Here is a 22,628-nt window from a genome sequence, read left to right on the forward strand (position 1 = left end):
TTTTTTGAAAGCATAAGATTATTCAATTTGTTTTGATTGGATGAACCAAATGTTTCATTAAACCACATAATGTGAAAAAAGCCACAAGTTTTTTTCTATAGTTTAAATGTAGACATCTTGAAAATGAATAAGTAAATAATAAATTATAAAGATCTTTTAAGTGGTTTTCATTGTTTTATGAGAAACTATTGATGTAACTTTAAATGTGAACTACAAAATAATGTTAATTGAATATGACCAGTTTACACGAATATTTTTATCTGATCTGCAGAAATTAAAGGTTATTTAAATATCATTCTTTAAAGTGAAAGAAATGTAATCATTTCATCATTAACAGTGTTTTCTCAGGATACTGCTGTGTAAATGCAGAAGGGGTGAGCCCTTTGAGATGGAAGAAGTAATTGAAATTCTTTTAATAAGACTAAGAAGACAATTTCTTCACCTAACTCAACTATTCACAGCTAACTTAGTTGTCTGAGTTGACATACTTTACTAAACACCTACGTAGCCATAGGATAGCTATTTTTAAAAAATGTAATAAGCAAGACCTAAAGATAAGAAATCACTTCTTTTGACCAGAGAAGTGGACAAAAGTTAGTCTAAAGTAGAGATAATTACCTCTAGAGCTTTCTGGTCACCATCACAACTAATTGAGGCTAAAAGTAAAACAGGAGGAAATGAGAAAGAAAGGAGGGAAAGAGAAAAAGTAGAAAGAATAGGTGACTGTGCTGGACAGTTAGAGTACTAAATACATGTTTTTTATTCATTTATTGTCAAATAACATCTTATTTAGAACATTAATATGCTGCACAAACATTGGTACGTCTCACTTTATGGGTTGCCTTTAAAAAAGCAGTAAGACCATTCACAAATAAGTTGTTTTACTAATTGTTAAGAAATATTTTTCTTTTATGGAATTCCTACAAATTAAAACATCTGCTCACTGAGCATTTCTGGTGAAATAGCATTATATGATCATATGTAGTCATTATAGTCCAGCATGCTTTTTTGCCTTGTATTATATTTATTTGTGTCCTTTTGTCTTCTCCCCAATTATTTGAATTTTAAAATGTTGAAGGCAAGAATTGTTAGGTTTTCACAGTGCCTAGCCCACAGAGTTAGTGTTTAGTAATTAATTATGTTGATTTGATTAGATTTTATTACTATCTTCTAGACATCAACTAGTCAGGCAGTCTTCCGTCTCCAGTCTGGCATCTGCCATCTCTTCCGAGAAACTTTAATTAACAAAGGTTTTGTGGAAATCCAAACTCCTAAAATTATTTCAGGTATGCTTCGAAATATTTCTCTTTATTTTTAAAAATAAATTTGCTTTCCAAGAATTGTTTTATATTAATAAAATTTTTAACTTGAGAATTCCAGGCATCCCTTCAGGTTTATTGCCATGAGACTACTGTTTTGAAGACCATCTTATATAGCAGCAATCATGTATCACCAGCCTTAATAAGTACATTTTCTTATAATGATTGTAAAGTGAGGCACTAACACACAAAGTGAGATTCTTGTTACAGAAGTTACACCAGGAACCACTTTCATGATATAAGTTTCTTTTGAAATTAGTATGCAGTTTTGTTTTGTACAAGCTGCATTGTAAAATCAGTAAATATTAATGATGGAAAAATCTCCTTAATTCTTACCTTGTATGAGAATCTTTAATCATTTTACCCTTTTTAGATTTGTTTAACACCAGAAAGTGTGTTACAAATGGCATTTTGGTTCAAATTCAGAATTGAACACTGCATTCTTGATAATTACAAAAATGATTATTCCAGCTCCCTGGGAAAGTTTTTTAAAAAAGGAAAAATGATGAAAAATATCTTTTTTCATTTTTTTTTAAATTTTACAACTCCAGAGTGGCATTAATGGTTTTGAAATTGATGCAGAAAAGAAGCATATATATCCAAAGAAGCGAAATAAAAGCATAGCCAAAGAAGTAAATCTGGTTTAAATATAAACTATTTAGAATCACATGTAAGAAGACATATATAGACTATGATTTAGCCACAGTTCTTCATTTTCCAGTTTTTCTTAAAGTGAACTACCTGAGCGTAAACTTTTTAACTAGAAGTTTGTATTGATAAGCTTACTATTGATTATAATATAAATGTTTACATTTCAGCTGCCAGTGAAGGAGGAGCCAATGTTTTTACTGTGTCATATTTTAAAAATAATGCATACCTGGCTCAGTCCCCACAACTGTATAAGCAAATGTGCATCTGTGCTGATTTTGAGAAGGTTTTCTGTATTGGACCAGGTAAGATTTTGACAGTTATGTTTTATCCAAGTGGATAAATTGTACAGTAGTTACAATTTTAGAAACACATTTTACTTATATAATGTACAGACACTTTGAAACCCTAAATTATTTTATCTGCTGACTATACAAATGCTACACTTTGAGGTAGAAAAGACAATATATTTGGTAGACATTTTCCCCAAAAAAAAAAAAAAGTATAGTCAGTAGTACTTTAAACAATTGAGCATCATTCATGTGAATACAATTACAAGCATTATGTATTCTTATAGAGGAATGCTGAAGAAAATTTTTATCTTGAGAATATGTCATTTTTAAAAATTTTTTATTTATTGTACTTTAGATTCTGAGGTACACGTGCAGATCATGCAAAATTGTTGCATAATTACATTCATGGCAAGGTGGTTTGTTACCACCATACCCCTATCACCTATACCTGACATTTCTCCCCACATTATTCCTCCCCCACTCTCCCTCCCACTACCTCTCCCATAGCACCCCAGCAATGGACCCCAGTGTGTGATGCATCCCTCTTTGTATCCAAGTGTTCTTGTTGTTCAGCACCTGCCTATGAGTGAGAAGATGGAGTGTTTGGTTTTCTGTTCTTGTGTCAGTTTGCTGAGAATGGTGGTTTCCAGGTTTATCCATGTCCCTACAAAGGACACAAACTCATCATTTTTTATGTCTGCGTAGTATTCCATGGTGTATATGTGCCACATTTTCTTTGTCCAATCTATCATTGATGGGCATTTGTGTTGGTTCCAGGTCTTTGCTATTGTAAACAGTGCAGCGATGAACATGAGTGTGCATGTGTCTTTATAATAGAACGATTTATAGTCTTTTGGGTATATACCCAGGAATGGGATTGCTGGGTCAAATGGAATTTCTATTTCTAGATCCTTGAGGAATCAGCAGACTGTCTTCCACAATAGTTGAACTAATTTACAGCCCCACCAACAGTGTAAAAGTGATCCCACTTCTCCACATCCTCTCCAACATCATTTGTCTCCAGATTTTTTAACGATCGCCATTCTAACTGGCATGAGATGGTATCTTAATGTGGTTTTGATTTGCATTTCTCTGATGACCAATGATGATGAGCATTTTTTCATATGTTTGTTGGCTTCTATATGTCTTCTTTTGAAAAGTGTCTGTTCATATCCTTTGCCCACTTTTAGATGAATTTGTTTGTTTTTTTCTTGTACCTCTGTTTCAGTTCTTTGTAGATTCTGGATATTAGTCCTTGTCAGATGGATAGATTGCAAAGATATTTTCCCATTCTGTTGGTTGCTGGTTCGCTCTAATGATTGTTTCTTTTGCTGGGCAGAAGCTCTGGAGTTTAATTAGATCCCATTTGTCTATTTTGGCTTTTGTTGCCATTGCTTTTGGTGTTTTAGTCATGGAGCCTGTGCGTTTGCCTATGTCTTGAATGGTTTTGCCTAGGTTTTCTTCTAGGGTTTTTATGGCATTACGTCTTATGTTTAAATCCATGTAGAGTTAATTTTAATCCTTAATCCATCTGGAGTTAATTTTAGCATAAGGTATCAGGAAGGGGTCCAGTTTCTGCTTTCTGCATGCTGCTAGCCAATTTTCCCAACACCATTTATTAAACAGGGGATCCTTTCCCCATTGCTTGTTTTTGTCAGGTTTGTCAAAGATCAAATGATTGTAGATGTGTGGTGTTGCTCCAGAGGCCTCTGTTCAGTTCCATTGGTCTATGTCTATGTTTTGATACCAGTACATTACTGTTGCCTTATTGTATAGCTTGAAGTCTGGCAGCGTGATGCCACCAGATTTGTTCTTTTTGCTTAGGATTGTCTTGGCTATGCGGGGTCTTTTTTGGTTCCATATGAAGTTTAAAGTGGTTTTTTCCAGTTCTATGAAGAAGGTCATTGGTAGTTGGAAGAGGATAGCATTAAATATACAAATTACTTTGGGTAGTATGGCCATTTTTACAATATTAATTCTTCCTAACCATGAGCATGGAATGTTTTTCCATCTGTGTCTTCTCTTATTTTCTTGAGTAGTGGTTTGTAGTTCTCCTTGAAGAAGTCCTGAAAATACATTTTTTGAAAATATACATCATCTGAAATATACCTAAGTATATATTTTAATAAACCTGAGTGCAGTTAGAAAAAAATTAGCTCCCATTTGGACTCTTTTCAGCTCCCCATCAACACTAAAGAACAGGTAGTTGCAGTGGTCAAAGTAATATATGTTGTCATTTATAACTTCTTACTCTTGTACCTCTGTCTAATTTGCTACCAATTTTATTCCAGAGCCATTCTGTTAAACTATTTTGTTTGTACTGTTCTATCGGTAATATGCTGATGTCCATTAGAAACTAACAAATATCTAATATTTAATAAATTATATTAATTTGTAATAAATTTATAATAATATGGTTTTTAAGAAATGTTGGCTAAAAGTCAAGCACAGGCACATGATCATGTGGCAGCTTCTTTTTTAAGCTAATTAGAAGTGAAAAGGCAGCTTTACTTTATTCTTTAATTACTTTATTCTTTAAAACTTACCAAGTTATTTTATATATGTTTTTGATAGCTTAATAAAAATTAAATACTTGCTAATAGAGAAACTGGCAGGATCATTAAGGGTCTTAATTTTCTGAATTTATTAACAAGTTGTTGAACACCTCCTACATATATAACCTTGTGCTAGGTACCACGTACATAAAAGAAGAATCAGCCAGCACTTCTCAAATGTTAATATGCACGCAGATTACCTGGAGATCTTGTTAAAATGCAAATTCTGAGACTGGGCTCGGTGGCTCACGCCTGTAATCCCAGCACCTTGGGAGGCCGAGGCAGGCGGATCGCCTGAGCTCAGGAGTTTGAGACCAGCCTGGGCAAACGGTGAAACCCCATCTCTAACTAAAATATAAAAAATTAGCCAGGCATGGTGGCATGTGCCTGTCGTCCCAGCTACTCAGGAGGCTGAGGCAGGAGAATTGCACGAACCCAGGAGGTAGAGATTGCCATGAGCTGAGATTGCACCACTGCACTCCAGCCTGGGTGACAGAGCGAGATTACATCTCAAAAAAAAAAAAAAAATGCATATTCTGATCAGTAAATCTTGGGGGAGGCCTGAAATTCTGTAGTTTGGGTATTGATGCTGTTCATTTGCAGCCCATGCTGTGAGTGACAAAGAAATCAACATTGTGCCTGCTCCCAAGACTGAGTAAGACATGCATACATATCACAGTCATAGGAAATAATCAAATAATTTTCACAACAAATAGTCAGATTGTCTGTACACTCAGCAAGTTGATGTTAACATATAGTATAAGTAGTAAAGTGTAAAAAGAGAGAAAACAGTTTGTTAGAGTCACCATAAAAGACAATTCAAACTGAAATGTGCTTCAAAGACAGAGTAATATATATAGACAACAGAGATGGCATTCTAGGCAGGAAGAAGAGTAAGTAAAGAGCAGGGACTACACAAGAAAACAAAAATAAGACAAGTTAGTTTTAAGAAGTGAGAAATATAGGTTAGGATTAAATTATGAAAGCATAATGGTCTTAGGGGTTTTTTTGTCATTTTATGTCTTGCTACAGTAGTCATTTGGGAACCATTGTAAGTTTCTGAGCAAGGATGTGTTATAAGAATATTATTAGTGATGTGAAAGATGGTTTGAGCTACAGTCAGGAAGATTGAACGGGAGGAAAAGACACTGAAGATATTAAGAGCTGGACTGAGCTAATGTCTCTTAAAATCCTCAGTGCCTTTTCATGCTGTCCAGCCTTCCTGACTCTAGCTCAACTCATCTTTCACATCACTAATATTCCTATAAATGACTACTGTAGTCAAATGAAATATTGTATGTTACTTTATTTGTAGAGTTTGACTTAATTTGAGTCAAGTTTTAATAAAATTGAGAAGAACTCACTATCTTGGTCATAATTGAATATATTTTTAAATACTGAGAAGATACAGGATCTTGCATTCTCCCAGGGTTCTCATGAACCTCTCTTGTTAATTTACATTTGGTGTGGCTTTTATTGCATGAACTGTAGGAGTTTGTAATGAACTTGCTGTCCAAGAGAATGTGCAAACAGATGGTTTATCAGAGATCCTTCCAGCCCTGTAATATGAAAATAATACCACTGGAATCCTAAATAAAATTTTGTATTTAAATCCCAATTTATCCAAAATTGAAAACAGTATTTGCTGTTTATTTCTTTTATTAACTTCACAGTATTCAGAGCAGAAGACTCTAATACCCATAGACATCTAACTGAGTTTGTTGGTTTGGACATTGAAATGGCTTTTAATTACCATTACCATGAAGTTATGGAAGAAATTGCTGACACCATGGTACAAATATTTAAAGGGCTTCAAGAAAGGTAAAAAGTATTTTATATACCTAGACAGACTTGATTTCAAATCAGTTTGGGCTCTTTTAAAAAAATTCTTCAATTTAAACATGTAAACTAAGTTTCTATGGACATATATATAAAGATTTGCCAGTTAGATGATCCATTTAATTGGTTGGAAAAATCCACACTCAAAATACTGCTTCTGGATCCAAATCATTTGGGGCCGCAGCTAACTTCTATTTTCCTGGTAAATTTAGAACATTGTGAACATTCCAACTGTATTTTTTTGTGTTGTTTTTTCCTTTACACTGACATCCCAAATGTCTCAAGAAGTAGAGAAAGTGTTACTTTTAACAGTTTATTATTTGGGAAATAAGTATGAGGGTAATGCTTAAGAGGTTGGATTCAGCAACATCCTGATAGCCTGAGTTCAAATCCCAGCACCGCTGCTTTTCTGTGTGGATCTTGTGCAGGTTATTTAACCCTGTGCCTTAGTTTCCTTAGCCATTAAGTGGAAATAGTATTATTACCCACCATAGAGATAAAAAAGTTCCTTCAGTCAACTGAATCTGTCAATATGTAAATTAAGCCTGTGTCAAATATGGTTAACTCTTGAATCCATTTATATTTACATTGAGTGCTCAGTAAAGATTAAAAACCAGGCCAGGCGCCGTGGCTCAAGCCTGTAATCCCAGCACTTTGGGAGGCCGAGGCGGGCAGATCACAAGGTCAAGAGGTCGAGACCATCCTGGTCAACATGGTGAAACCCCGTCTCTACTAAAAATACAAAAATTAGCTGTGCATGGTGGCGCGTGCCTGTAATCCCAGCTACTTGGGAGGCTGAGGCAGGAGACTTGCCTGAACCCAGGAGGTGGAGGTTGCGGTGAGCCAAGATCGTGCCATTGCACTCCAGCCTGGGTAACAAGAGCGAAACTCCATCTCAAAAAAAAAAAAAACCAGTAGACTGAAAAGATGTTTAAACCTGTTTGGATCTGATGAATTAACGTTTACAGAACTATTAGATGTGTTCTAGATGTTCAGAAAATTGAATTATGTAGAATGTCCACTTCAGCTACACCCTCTAAACTGGCAAATAGCTCTTCCCTTTAAAGGTCATTGAAAGTTGTTTACTTATGATGATGTTTAACATGGAGAAAATAGGAAAACAAAATAGAAGCAAGTTACGCTGATTAAGAAAGTCTATTTTGGCCGGGCACAGTGGCTTACGCCTATAATCCCAGCACTTTGGGAGGCCGAGGCGGGTGGATCACGAGGTCAAGAGATTGAGACCATCCTAGTCAACATGGTGAAACCCCGTCTCTACTAAAAATACAATAAAGTAGCTGGGCATGGTGGCACATGCCTGTAATCCGAGATACTCAGGAGGCTGAGGTAGGAGAATTGCCTGAACCCAGGAGGCAGAGGTTGCAGTGAGCTGAGATCGTGCCATTGTACTCCAGCCTGGGTAACAAGAGCAAAACTCCATCTAAAAAAAAAAAGAAAGAAAGAAAAAAAAGAAATCGAGACCATCCTGATCAACATGGTGAAACCCTGTCTCTACTAAAAATACAAAAAAAATTAGCTGGGCATGGTGGTGCACGCCTGTAGTCCCAGCTACTCAGGAGGCTGAGGCAGGAGAATTGCTTGAACCCAGGAGGCGGAGGTTGTGGTGAGCCGAGATCGCACCATTGCACTCCAGCCTGGGTAACAAGAGCGAAACTCCGTCTCAAAAAAAAAAAAAAAAAAAAAAAAAAGAAAGTCTATTTTTTCTCTTTCTATATTTGTGACTATATTTCAAGTATTAGGTAAGCTACAATAGACTAAGCTAGCATTTTAATAACTGAAAAAGGATCATATTTAACATTTTATTTGAAGACTGCAATTTTACTATTCCTTGTTGATGTGTTTGATGTTTCATTGGTATTTTAAAAGAGTTCAAAAATGTGAATTTTATTTACTGCATTGCAAGGTTAATGAGTATGTTTAAGAATGCAGAAATTGGCTGGGTGTGGTGGCTCATACCTATAATCCCAGCACTTTGGGAGGCCAAGGCAGGTGGATCACTTGAGGTCAGAAGTTCAAGACCAACCTGGCCAACATAGCAAAACCCCGTCTCTATTAAAAATACAAAAATTAGCCGGATGTGGCAGCATGCACCTGTAGTACCAGAAGGAGGCTGAGGCAGGGGAATTGCTTGAACCCAAGAGGCAGAGGTTGCAGTGAGCAGAGATCACACCACTGCACTCCAACCTGGACAACAGAGCAAGATTCCATCTCAAAAAATATAAAAAAAAGAATGTGGAAATTAATCACTAAACTTATTTAACAATACTGTAGCGGCCGGGCGCGGTGGCTCAAGCCTGTAATCCCAGCACTTTGGGAGGCCGAGGCGGGTGGATCACGAGGTCAAGAGATCGAGACCATCCTGGTCAACATGGTGAAACCCCGTTTCTACTAAAAATACAAAAAATTAGCTGGGCGTGGCGGCATGTGCCTGTAATCCGAGCTACTCAGGAGGCTGAGGCAGGAGAATTGCCTGAACCCAGGAGGCGGATGTTGCGGTGAGCCGAGATCGCGCCATTGCACTCCAGCCTGAGTAACAAGAGTGAAACTCCATCTCAAAAAAAAAAAAAAAACAATACTGTAGCATGAGTACCAATATTTCCAGGCATTCTCTGCAGCTTTGTACCTTTGATGGCTAGTTAATTGCAGGCAGCCTTTTTAAAAAATCTTTGTTACCTAAAACATTTTGATATAGTTTATTTTAATCAATTTTCAATGGTTCATGGAAAAACTGATAATATTTTCCTTATAAGACAAAATATACTATAGAACTGCAATGAAGGAACACACAAAGCTTTTCTCATTTTCTGTTCACATTCATAATTCAAGAAAGTTGCAGAAATTCATTTTTTTAAAATACTGATACCTTCTCTATTAAATAATAGAGTTTCACATTTCCACTTTGATTTTTATAACAACAGACCAAGCATGAATTTTGGTCCTTGGGATTAATCAAATCTCTACTTATATATTAGACTCAGATGCCATTACTGCTGAACTTTCTCAGTAGAGTTAAGGTGGCAATTTGAAAATAAAAACCTTCTTTGTATGTTCTTTAGGTCATTTAAAAATTTTAAGTTTTGGTGTCACTTGTTTATTAGGTTATCTGGCTTGTGTCATGTTCCTCTCATGTTTATCATTAGTATTTACCTCTCAGAAAAATACATATACAAATGCGTATGTATTATATTGTACATACATGTATTATATATATCCAAATATATATGTGTATAAAGTACATGTATAAATGTATTTTAAAGTATTGATAGTCATATTTTTAGTTATGTCTACCATTGATAAACATATGATGAATGGGAGTTGATATATAAACAAAGAAAGGCCATTTAAAAATCAGTTATAGGGTCTTCTTACATCAAGATTTGAATAAATCAATGGCTAAGCTTTATTATTCCCCTGGAAGCCTGTAAGACCAGCCAAGAAATGATAGTGTTTTAATTTCAAGAATATAAATTCTAGGCTGGGTGTGATGCACATCTGTAATCCTCACACTTTGGAAGGTCAAGGTGGGCACATTGCTTGAGCCCAGAAGTTTGAGAACTGCCTGGGCAACATGGTGAAACCCCATCTCTACAAAAAGTAATAAAGAAATTAGCCAGGCGTAGTGGCACATGCGTTTAGTCCCAGCTACTTGGGAGGCTTGAGGTGGGAGGCCAGAAGGCCGAGGTTGTGGTGAGCCAAGATTGTACCACTGCACTCCAGCCTGAGCAACAGAGCGGGACCCTGTCTTAGAAATTTAAAAAAATAGAATGTAAATTCTAGTTAAAGAATTCTATATATAAAATACAAACATCCTTTTTTCTGTATATAGAATATAAACATACTTTTTTCAAGTCTGTTAATGATGGAAAAATTTCAAACACGTACAAAAGGATGTACAGTAGCCTAATGATCCCCCATGAACTCAACCAATCTCAATTATTGTCGACTGTGGCCAATTTTGTTTTACTCATTTCCCTCATTCCCTATTATTTTGAAGCAAATCCCAGCCATCATTGAATCCATAAATACTCCAGCAAAAAAAAAAAAATATATATATATATATATATATATATATATTCTTTTTTTTTTTTTGAGACAGAGCCTCACTCTGTTGCCCAAGCTGAAGTGCAGTGGCGTGATCTCAGCTCGCTGCAACCTCCGCCTCCCATTCAAGCGACTCTCCTGCCTCAGCGTCCCGACTATGCCCAAACAATTTTTGTAGTTTTAGTAGAGACGGGGTTTCGCCATGCTGGCCAGGATAGTCTCAAACTCCTGACCTCAGGTGATCCACCCCACTCCGCCTCCCAAAGTCCTGGGATTACAAACATGAGCCACTGCATCTGGCCAAAAATAGACTTTTTAAATCTCAATAAAATATCATCTTCCATAGCAGAAATTCAACTCAGTGCAGTAAACATTGTTTTGTACCTTCTATATATATATATATTATATATATATTATATATATATAATTTTATATATATATAAAATATTATATAATATATATATATATAATATTATATATATATAGGGTAGGCATGTACTATAGAGATTATCAAAATGTGAAAGAAATTGGCACTGTCCTGAACATGCAGTGTAATACAGATGGGGGAAGATAAGAAATATTCCTTAATTTGGTCTTCTTCCATGATAACAAGAATTGTTAAAGGATTAAAAAGTCAGATTTTTGTAATGTTTCATTAAATGGGCATTTTATGTTTCTAACCATATTAACTGATATAAGTTATAAAGAAAATTTTTAATCCTTTGATGTTACTGTGGTTACAAAAACATGAGATTGAAAAATGTTGTTAAATATTTTAAGTATTTAAATTTCATTCTTTAATAATTTGTTAATGCTTTTCCTTGTATATATACAGATTCAAAAATTGATTTTATATATTGCCACAGTGACCTCTTGTGGGAGAAACATTTATCTCATACATTTTATTAACTCCAAATCATTCTGCAAATAGGTTTCAGACTGAAATTCAAACGGTGAATAAGCAGTTCCCATGTGAGCCATTCAAATTTTTGGAGCCAACTCTAAGACTAGAATATTGTGAAGCATTGGCTATGCTTAGGGAAGCTGGAGTCGAAATGGGGGATGAAGACGATCTGAGGTTTGTCTTTGTGATTTTTTTTTTTAACTTTAAGTTCCAGGATACATGTGCAGAACATACAAGTTTGTTACATAGGCATACATGTGCCATGGTGGTTTGCCGCACCTGTTGACTCATCCTCTAAGTTGTCTTTGTGATTTTTAAAACCTTAGTAATTTGGTTTAAGGTAAGAGAGAATGGAAGTATTAATAAATGATTTTTTCCCTGATACGCTTAAATTTTATTAACTTAGTATACAGTATGATGCTGTTTTATATAATGTGTGATCTGAAATAAAGATGTTTACTATAGTTTGCCTGAGTTTTCACAATTTTGTTTAAAACACCATTTTTCATTCTTTTCCCCTCATGTTTGTAACTCTTTAAAGAGTATAGGGAATTTTGCCTGTGAATTTTGCCTGTGATTTTATCTTCTAATATGTTACTTCTCTTTCCAGATTAATGGTATTAGAGAGGGTAGACAGCAGTCTAAATCTATCCCCACCTGGGATCGGGGTATAAACTGTTAACATCTCCAAAAGTTATAAATGTCAATATTGCTTATATAGTATCATATGTACTATATTATATATAGTATTACCTGAATTCAGATCATACAACTTAGATTTTGAAACAAATTATGTAGTTTAATAAAGATTGAGGCTGGGTGTGGTGGCTTACTCCTGTAATCCCATTACTTTGAGAGGCTGAAGCAGGAGGATCATTTGAGGCCAGGATTTCAGGACCAGCCTGGACAACACAGAGATTCTGTCTCTACAAAAAAAAATTAAAATTTAGCTGAACATGGTGGCACACACCTGTAGTTCCAACTAGTCTGGAGACTGAGGCTGTTGGATCACTTATGCCCAGGAGTATCAAGGCTCTAGTAACCCATGATCATGCCGCTATACTCCAGCCTGGGTGACAGAGTGAAACCCTCTCTGTAAAAAATAAATAAATAAAACATGTAAAGTTTGAACATTTCTATCTACTTATATTTTATTCAAGCCTTCCTTGAATGATTCCTTTAAACCATTACAATACATATGTATTTAGGAGGAAAAGGACTATTGTCACTTTTTAGGGTTTTTCAAAAAAATACCCCAAACCATTTATTTTTGTTTAACAACAACAACAACAAAAATGCTTTAAACATTGCCTGCATTGCTAGATGACATTTTAAGGCACAATAAAAATCCTATAAGCTTGAGTAGTATTTTTTCAAGTATTTTAGTAACTGTTCGTACGTAAGATAGAAGCTAAAGTAGCTACCTCTTCACTATAAAAATGTAACGTTTGTATAAACACTATTTTAAAACCTTGGATAATACTAATTTTTATTTCATAAACCATTGATAAAGAGTGCCAAAAATGGAAGACCATTTCATGTCAAGACTAGCCCATATTGGTATAGCAAACTTTTATTATGTGTAATTATAGGAAATTATTTCATCTGTGATATTTCTGAATCAATGAATTGCTAAATTCTGTTTATGGCTTTAATTAAATATTTGAGAAAAATCTACTAAGCACTAAGTCACTGTACCAAGATATACTCATAAGTGATTCTCAGTAGTACTTGCCTTTTAAGAAAAGAGCAGAATAGACAACTGCATGTTTTGGACAAATTTTGTAATCACTTGAGAAACTCAAATAGAAGAAGTTCCTTATTAACGTTTATAAGTTGCCGTTTGATCTTCAAACACTGATTTCACTTTTCTTTTTCAGTACACCAAATGAAAAGCTGTTGGGTCATTTGGTAAAGGAAAAGGTAGGACTCTTGTTTATGCCGGATTTCTTTCTCTAATTCTGAAATGTCTCTTGAAACTAAAGAACAATTGCAGAGGGGATTGAGCTACCTAGAAGAGTATGATTCTGGAATAAATAAAAACTAAGAGGGACAATGTTAAAAAAAAATTTTCTTAGAAAAAAATATTCAGACAGTCTGCCTTTCTCCCAGATGATTTGATTAACTCAGTATTTCATATTTCTACAAAGTTGTTCTGAAGTGTCTCTAAAAGTGATGCCTATGTCAAATTAGTTAGAAATTACCTCCAAATTATTTGAGATTATTTAGAAATGATCTTTCCTGGGCCAGGCACGGTGGCTCACGCCTGTAATCCCAGCACTTTGGGAGGCCGAGGCGGGTAGATCACGAGGTCAACAGATCGAGACCATCCTGGTCAACATGGTGAAACCCTGTCTCTACTAAAAATATAAAAAATCAGCTGGGCATGGTGGCGCGTGCCTGTAATCCCAGTTACTCAGGAGGCTGAGGCAGGAGAATTGCCTAAACTCAGGAGGCGGAGGTCACAGTGAGCCGAGATTGCGCCATTGCACTCCAGCCTGGGTAACAAGAATGAAACTCCATCTCAAAAAAAAAAAAAAAGAAATGATCTTTCCTGTGTACCCTGTTGTCTCATGATACTTTAAGATGAATGAGCGTCCTCTCTGCCTCATATGTAATAGCTACTTTCCAATCTCATCAAGACTCCAAAAAGGATAAAAGCTAAACTTAGTATGATCTTTTTAAAAATTTTAAGATAATGGTATAATGTGAAGGAAAAAGTCCTTGAGCTCCTCCTGCTGGTTGCACTTGAAACTGTTAAACTGACTAGAATAAACTGGTATTTCTGAAACCATTTTAAGTTTAGACCTTGAAAATGCTGTTTCAGCGGAGCTAATTCCAGTTTGTCAACTGTTAACATCCTCATCTCAAGTTTTAGCAAAAATATTGAAAGTCAAAAACTGTTGAAATGTAATTTATGTCTTTTTAATCTAGATCACATAGTAAGCATTCTTTACAAACAAGTGTTGTAATTCATGTTAATGTCATTTATTTCTTTCAGTTGTAGCATTCATTTGAAGAAAACTACCAAAATCTAAATTGTTGGGAAAATAATCTAGGTTTTCCGTGATTAATATTGTAAAATACATCAAATTTTCCCAAAATAATTCATAGACATAATATAGTTTCTGTAAAAACCAAAAGGATTTCAGACAATTATTTTAATTATAAAATGCATCATAATGAATATTTAAATCATAGGCCTGGCACAGTCCCTCATGCCTGTAATTCTAGCACTTTGGAAGGCCGAGGTAGGAGATCACTTGAGGCCAGGAGTTCAAGACCAGCCTGGGCAAACATAGCAAGCTTCCATATCTACAAAAAATTTTAAAGATTAGCCAGGCTCCTGCTTAAGCCATAATTGCACCACTGCCCTCCAGCCTTAGCAACAGAGCAAGACCCTGTCTCTTTAAAAAAATAAAATGAAATAAAACTATGATGGAGCAGTGCCTAAAAATTAGATATCGGAAGAATTTATGATACCATGGCAAAATGCTATAGGATAAAAATGTTACTTGGAAAAAAAAGCAAGATATTCATTGTGTATACAATATAATAGAGTAAATTTGAAGAACAAAAATTTTTGCATAAAAAAGGTAATTACCAAAATGTTAGCCATCTTACTTTTTAAAAATGTGTTTTAATTGCATTTATTCTTTTTATAGTATGATACAGATTTTTATATTCTTGATAAATATCCATTGGCTGTAAGACCTTTCTATACCATGCCTGACCCAAGAAATCCTGTAAGTAATTTGGTTTTAAATAACGTATTTTGGAGAAGGGAAATTTTATTGTCACTATGTCAGATTATATAATGGGAATAATAGGAATATTCTGGCAAATTAGTTTTAAAAACCTATGTTAAAATCATTTTCCTTGGTCATTTGTCTGAAGATTTATGAAGAAGAAAGGCTATGTTGGAAACGTGCTTGGTACCGCAAAGTGAAACTAGCACTCAGGCAAAAGTTTTCACAGCAAGGCAATTTACTTCTGCAGAAGGGTACTACCTGAGTAAATCATGATCACAAAAGCACCCTGGACAAAGGAGGAAACAGGTTTTTATCTCTAACGCAGCTCCTACCTCTCTGTCACTCACCCATGAGCTGGGGTCAGACTGCACAATCTAAACTGACCTGATTGGCTATTTGTGAATATTTCCCCAAATAAGGAAGGGAAGGGGGATGTGAGTTACAGTGGTGAGACATGAGGTTCCAGAGGGAGGAATGGGTACAGGTAACCGAGGGAACAGATGTGAGTCTTTTATTAGAACTGGCGGGAAAGTTGTTTATAGTAACTAGGGACAAGGAGGGATGGAGAACAAGGAAGTTGAGTTTGAGAACAAAGAACAAGGAAGTTAACAAGCTAAAGCTCTGAAGAGGAATTTACTGTATCCTACAGCTATGTAAATGATAAATAGTACTACTAGATTTGCATACTTCAGCAAAACATCGTATCATTGACCTTAAACTGGGAATTCACATTGTATCCTGGGAGTTAATCTAAATAATGTCTTATGGTCATCTATTGTTTTTCCGTTGCAGTGGTTTCTAAACCTTACAGTGCATCAGAATCTCCTGCAGGACTTTTTAAAAAACAGATTGCTAGGGTCCACCTAGAATTTCTCATTAGTTGCTTTGGAGTGGGAGCCTGATAATTTACAGGCCTCACTCCAGACCAACTAACAAATTTCTGGTAATACTGAAGCTACTGGTTGCAGAATCACACTTTGAGAACCACTGGCTTATTGAAAGACAGGATTAAAGTAAAAATAATAATTTAAAGACTCACACCTGTTGATAACTTGAAGTTCCAAAAGTCACCCCAAAATCATATCATGCTTAAAAACATCTCAGATGATAAAGTAAAATAAGGATCAGCACTGCTTCTTAAAAATTAGATGTGGTGCTCTGATTTGTTATTGGGGGTGTGGGAGGAGAGCACAAACACTGATATAAACAAAGAAAAAGTTATTATTCAGCCCTCAATAGTTTAATTCTACTTTAGAAAACAAGGTTGCATTGTTAATTGTAGGAAAAAATGAACTTGTTCTTCATGCAGCAGAGATTTTTTTCTGTATATGTATAGTAGAAATAGGATAGTAGTCACTTGAAGAGTGGTGTTTTTTTCTCTTGCAGAAACAGTCCAACTCTTACGATATGTTCATGAGAGGAGAAGAAATATTGTCAGGAGCTCAAAGAATACATGATCCTCAGCTGCTAACAGAGAGAGCTTTACATCATGGAATTGGTAAACACTTAAAATAATTTAGGAGAGTGTATAGTCTGAAAATAATACATTGTAAACATTTAAAAGACTTCTCGGTCTTTTAAAAATCTACATTGAACAGTAATTTCTTTTGTGATTTTTTTAAATAAATAAGATAAATTATATTTTGTTTTGTTTTGTGTCTTTTTGTAGATTTGGAGAAAATTAAGGCTTACATTGATTCCTTCCGCTTTGGAGCTCCTCCTCATGCTGGCGGAGGCATTGGTAATATTCTGTTATTGCTTACAAATAAGCTCATAAGTTCTACGTATAATGCAAATTTCAATTACAATAATTTTTTTAAGTGAATTATAACTCAAGTGAAAATTTGATTTCCAAGAAACAAAATGGACAGCTAACTTGTGTGTTTTAAAATATTATTGTCATAAAGTTATAGCCATTTTTTTCTCTTAGAGTTTAGAAGCCAAATGTCTTGTAAGTGGGGTATCCTGTTTTCTCTCTTTTACTGTGAGTTCATTCACATTAACCCAAATTAAAGCTCTACCTTAAAATAGCTCAAATAGCTACTAAGTGTTTTTACTGAGATGCAGCACTTCATTGGCTTTAAGAACACTTCTAGGTCGGGCGCAGTGGCTCAAGCCTGTAATCCCAGCACTTTGGGAGGCCGAGGCGGGTGGATCACGAGGTCAAGAGATCGAGACCATCCTGGTCAACATGGTGAAACCCCGTCTCTACTAAAAATACAAAACATTAGCTGGGCATGTTGGCGCGTGCCTGTAATCCCAGCTACTCAGGAGGCTGAGGCAGGAGAATTGCCTGAACCCAGGAGGCGGAGGTTGCGGTGAGCCGAGATCGCGCCATTGCCCTCCAGCCTGGGTAACAAGAGCGAAACTCCGTCTCAAAAAAAAAAAAAAAAAAAAAAAAGAACACTTCTACAGTATAAGGGACTGCTCTGCAATATTTTTTTGAAATGGAGTTTCGCTCTTGTTGCCCAGGCTGGCATGCAGTGGTGCGATCTCACAACCTCTGCATCCCGGGTTCAAGTGATCCTCCTGCCTCAGCCTCCTGAGTAGCTGGGATTACAGGCATGTGCCATCATGCCCCACTAATTTTGTATTTTTAGTAGAGACGGTGTTTCTCCATGTTGGTCAGGCTGGTCTCAAACTCCCAACCTCAGATGATCTGCCTACCTTGGCCTCCCAAAGTACTGGGATTATAGGCATGAGCCACCAAGCCCAGCCTGCTCTGCAATTTAAAATGAGTAAATATTTAACTCATCTTTGGATGTCCATACCAAACACTCTTAAAAAGAATTTTGAATGTATAGTTTTATTGAAGTTTTTGTTTGCTGTTTGGGAGTTTTTTGGAAAATACAATATGTACTTACAAAATTTTCAAATTGAAATTGGTAGGAGGACAGTCTTTTCAACAGATGGTAAAGAGAAAACTGATGTACATTTGCAAAAGATTGAAATTAGACCCTTACCTAACATCATATACAAAAATTAACTCAAAACGGATCAAAGGCCTAAATGTAAAACCCACGTACAAATGGCCAATAGGTATATGAAAAAATGCTCACCATCAGTAAACATTAGGGGAATATAAATTAAAACCTCAGTGAGATAACCACTTCACACCTGTGGCTATTAGCAAAATGATAATGTATAATTGTTGGTGAGGATGTGGAGAAAAGGGAATCCTTGTTTGTAAACAGTTGATGGGAATGTAAAATTGGTACAGCCATTATGAAAAACAGTATGGACATTGTTCTAAACATTACAAATAGAATTGCCATATGATACAGCAATCCCATTTCTGGTTTTATATACCAAGGTAAATGAAATCAGTATATTGAAGAGATTTGTGCACTCTCATCTTCAATGCAATGTTATTTACAATAGCCAAGATATAGAAATGACCTTAGTGTCCATCAGTGGATGAATGGATAAATAAAATGTAGTATAGATTGAATAGTCCTTATCCAAAATGCTTGGGACCAGAAGCATGTCTGATTTTGGATTGTTTCAGATTTTATATTTGCATTGTGCTTACTGGTTGAACATCGCAAATCTAGAAATCTGAAATGCTTCAATGAGCATTTTTAGTCTTTTCATTTGTGTTTTTGAGTATCATGTTGGCACTCAGAAAGTCTCAGATTTTGCAGCATTTTGGATGTTCATATTAGGAATATGGAACCTGTTTTATCTATACAGTGAAACAATACTCTGCCCTAAAAAAGAAGGAAATCCTGTCATTTGTAGCAATGCGGATAAATCTAGAGAACATGATGCTGAACAGATTAGCAAATAAGGCACAGAAAGACAAATACTACGTGATCTCATATATATATGGTACCTTTTAAAAGTTGAAACCGCCGGGCGCGGTGGCTCAAGCCTGTAATCCCAGCACTTTGGGAGGCCGAGGCGGGTGGATCACGAGGTCGAGAGATCGAGACCATCCTGGTCAACATGGTGAAACCCCGTCTCTACTAAAAATACAAAAAATTAGCTGGGCATGGTGGCGCGTGCCTGTCATCCCAGCTACTCAGGAGGCCGAGGCAGGAGAATTGCCTGAACCCAGGAGGCGGAGGTTGCGGTGAGCCGAGATCGAGCCATTGCACTCCAGCCTGGGTAACAAGAGCGAAACTCCGTCTCAAAAAAAAAAAAAAAAAAAAAAAAGTTGAAACCATAGACAAAGAGTAGAATGGTTGTTGGAATGGGGAGAAGTTGGTCAATGGATACAAAGATTCAGTTAGAATGAATAAGTTCTGCAGATTCAGTTGTACAACATGGTGACTACAGGTAATGTATGCTTGAAAATTGCTAAAAGTAGATTTTAAATGTTCTTTCCATAAAAAATAAAAAATAGGTATGCAAGATGATAGATATGTTAATTAACGTGATTTAATCATTTCACAGTGTATCAGAGTGTCACATAGTACACTGTAAATACGTACAATTTTTGTCAATTATAACTCAAAGCTGGGCACAACTTTAAAAATAAATAGCACCAGTTAAGGTCATTGTATATGGGTTTTGTTGTTGTTGTTTTTAATTTTAAGTTCCAGGATACATGTGCAGGATATGCAGGTTTGTTACATAGATATATGTGGGCCATGGTGGCTTGCTGCATCTGTCAACCCATCACCTAGGTATTAACTCCTGCATGCATTGTTCTTTTCCCTAATGCTCTCCCCTACCCCACCCTCCCTGACAGGCCCCAGTGTGTGTTCTTTCCCTCCATGTTTCTCATTGTTCAGCTCCCACTTACAAGTGAGAATATACAGTGTTTGGTTTTCTGTTCCCATATTAGTTTGCTGAGAATAATGGCTTCCAGCTTCATCCATGTCCCTACAAAGGACATGATCTTGTTCCTTTTTATGACTGCATAATATTTTCATGGTATATATGTACTACATTTTCTTTATCCAGTCTATCACTGGTGGGCATTTGGGTTGATTCCATGTCTTTGCTATTGTGAATAGTGCTGTAGTGAACATACACGTGCATGTATCATTAATATTCAGAATCCACAAAGAACTTAAACAAATGTACAAGAAAAAAGCAAAACAGGGCTGGGCACGGTGGCTCAAGCCTGTAATCCCAGCACTTTGGGAGGCCGAGGTGGGTGGATCACGAGGTCGAGAGATCGAGACCATCCTGGTCAACATAGTGAAACCCCGTCTCTACTAAAAATACAAAAAATTAGCTGGGCATGGTGGCACATGCCTGTAATCCGAGATACTCAGGAGGCTGAGGTAGGAGAATTGCCTGAACCCAGGAGGCGGAGGTTGCGGTGAGCCGAGATCGCGCCATTGCACTCCAGCCTGGGTAACAAGAGCGAAACTCCATCTCAAAAAAAAAAAAAAAAAAAAAGCAAAACAAACAGTTCCATTAAAAAGTGGGCAAAGGACATGAACAGACACTTCTCAAAAGAAAACATTTATTTATGCAGCCAACAAACATAGGAAGAAAAGCTCAATGTCACTGATCATTAGAGAAATGCAAATCAATGAGATACCATCTCACACCAGTCAGAATGGCAATTCTTAAAAAGTGGAAAAACAACAGATGCTGACAGGGTTGCAGAGAAATAGGAATGCTTTTACACTCTTGGTAGTAATGTAAATGTCAACCGTTGTGAAAGACAGTATGGCGATTCCTCAAAGATTTAGAACCAGAAATACCATTTGAACAAGCAATCCCATTACTGGGTATATATCCAAAGGAATATAAACATGATTTTTTTTTTTAAAGAGTTATAGAGATGAATGATAGTGATGGTTGCACAACACTGTGAATGTATTTGGTACTAGTAAACTGTATACTTAAAAATGGTTCAGATGGTAAATTGTATGTTATATGTATTTTAACACTGTTTTTTAAATTGGAACGGGAAAAGGAGAATAGTATATATATTTGCCTCCCTACAAGAAACCATTGTTTCTAGTTTTCAGTTACCTTTGCAAAGATATCTTTGCATATATGAAAAGACACATAGACACACATTATAAATTATAGCATGCTATTATATATAAACCATTTAGTACATTGCATTTTTTACTTAATGTATCTTTTTTAAAATATGAGCCCAGATAGAGAAGAAATACTTCAGTGTATCTTTTAGCTTGTTTCTTATCAATACCTAAAGAGCTTTTTTATTCTTTTTACATCTCTACATAGAATCCATTAAAAGGAGGAACCATAATCTTGTTAACCACCTTTCTATTGATGGACTTGTAGGTTGTTACCAGCCTTTTGTTACTACAAACTGTACTACTACATTGAATATATAGTAGTGTTTGGGTTTTTTTTTTTTTCTTTTTCTTTTAAAAAGAAATAGAGGCCGAGGTGGTCAGATCACCTGAAGTCAGGAGTTCGAGACCGGCCTGTCCAACATGGCAAAATGTCATCTCTTCTAAAAATATAAAAATTAGCCGGGTGTAGTGGTGCATGCCTGTAATTCCAGCTACTCAGGAGGCTGAGGCAGGAGAATTGCTTGAGCCCAGGAAGCAGAGGTTTCAGTGAGCTGAAATCTCTCCACTGTGCTCCAGCCTGGACAAGAGAGTGAGCTCAAGCAGTCCTCCTGCTTCAGCCTCTGAAAGTCCCCGGACCACAGATGTGAGCCACTGCACCCAGCCAGAATATATAGTTTTAGTTTTAATGAAAAATTTAGGACTGTTTCCTCTTAATCAGTAATGTTTATTTTGCATAAATATTTTACAGATTTCTGTGACTGATATTGTAAAATTTTAACCTTAATTATGAAGAGGGAAACTTGAGTGGTTAACAAAATCAGTTGTTTTTTGATAATTATATTTTGAGAGAAATTTAGGATATGGTGGAGTTTTTTAAGATTATTCTTATATCACCATAATACAAGGCTCAGATTTCCATCTGCTATTGGTAAATAATAGCAATAAAAATATTATCAGCTGGGCTCAGTGGCTCACTCCTGTAATCCCATGGGAGGCCAAGGCAGGTGGATCTCTTAAGGTCAGGAGATCAAGACCGGCCTGGCCAACATGGTGAAACTGCATCTCTACTAAAAATAACAAAAATTAGCCAGGCATGGCAGCGGGCACTCTGTTGACCCCAGAAGGTGGAGGTTGCATTGAGCAGAGATCACATCACTCTACTCCAGCCTGGGCAACAGAGGGAGACTTTGTCTCCAAATAAAAAGTTCTCTTATCTGTATTTACAATAGTCCTTTAAAAATTCAAAATTATAAGTAATTACTATATATTTGGCCTTTCTTTGTGTGATATGTTAGTCTT

At 36.0% G+C, this 22,628-nt stretch overlaps 1 protein-coding gene across 1 annotated transcript in view; it reads left to right on the top strand.

Annotated features, from left to right (window-relative positions):
* DARS1 (aspartyl-tRNA synthetase 1) overlaps positions 1–22,628 on the top strand; it is an 82,609-nt gene that overhangs the window by 57,813 nt on the left and 2,168 nt on the right. The window contains exons 8-15 of the mRNA XM_003922004.4: positions 1,175–1,286; positions 2,138–2,272; positions 6,489–6,636; positions 11,648–11,794; positions 13,501–13,543; positions 15,286–15,366; positions 16,759–16,870; positions 17,042–17,113. Of these exons, the coding sequence (XP_003922053.1) occupies positions 1,175–1,286; positions 2,138–2,272; positions 6,489–6,636; positions 11,648–11,794; positions 13,501–13,543; positions 15,286–15,366; positions 16,759–16,870; positions 17,042–17,113 (850 nt within the window). The remainder of the gene's footprint in view (positions 1–1,174; positions 1,287–2,137; positions 2,273–6,488; positions 6,637–11,647; positions 11,795–13,500; positions 13,544–15,285; positions 15,367–16,758; positions 16,871–17,041; positions 17,114–22,628) is intronic.

Source organism: Saimiri boliviensis, chromosome 5, assembly GCF_048565385.1.
Source record: "Saimiri boliviensis isolate mSaiBol1 chromosome 5, mSaiBol1.pri, whole genome shotgun sequence".
NCBI classification, from domain to species: Eukaryota; Metazoa; Chordata; class Mammalia; order Primates; family Cebidae; genus Saimiri; species Saimiri boliviensis.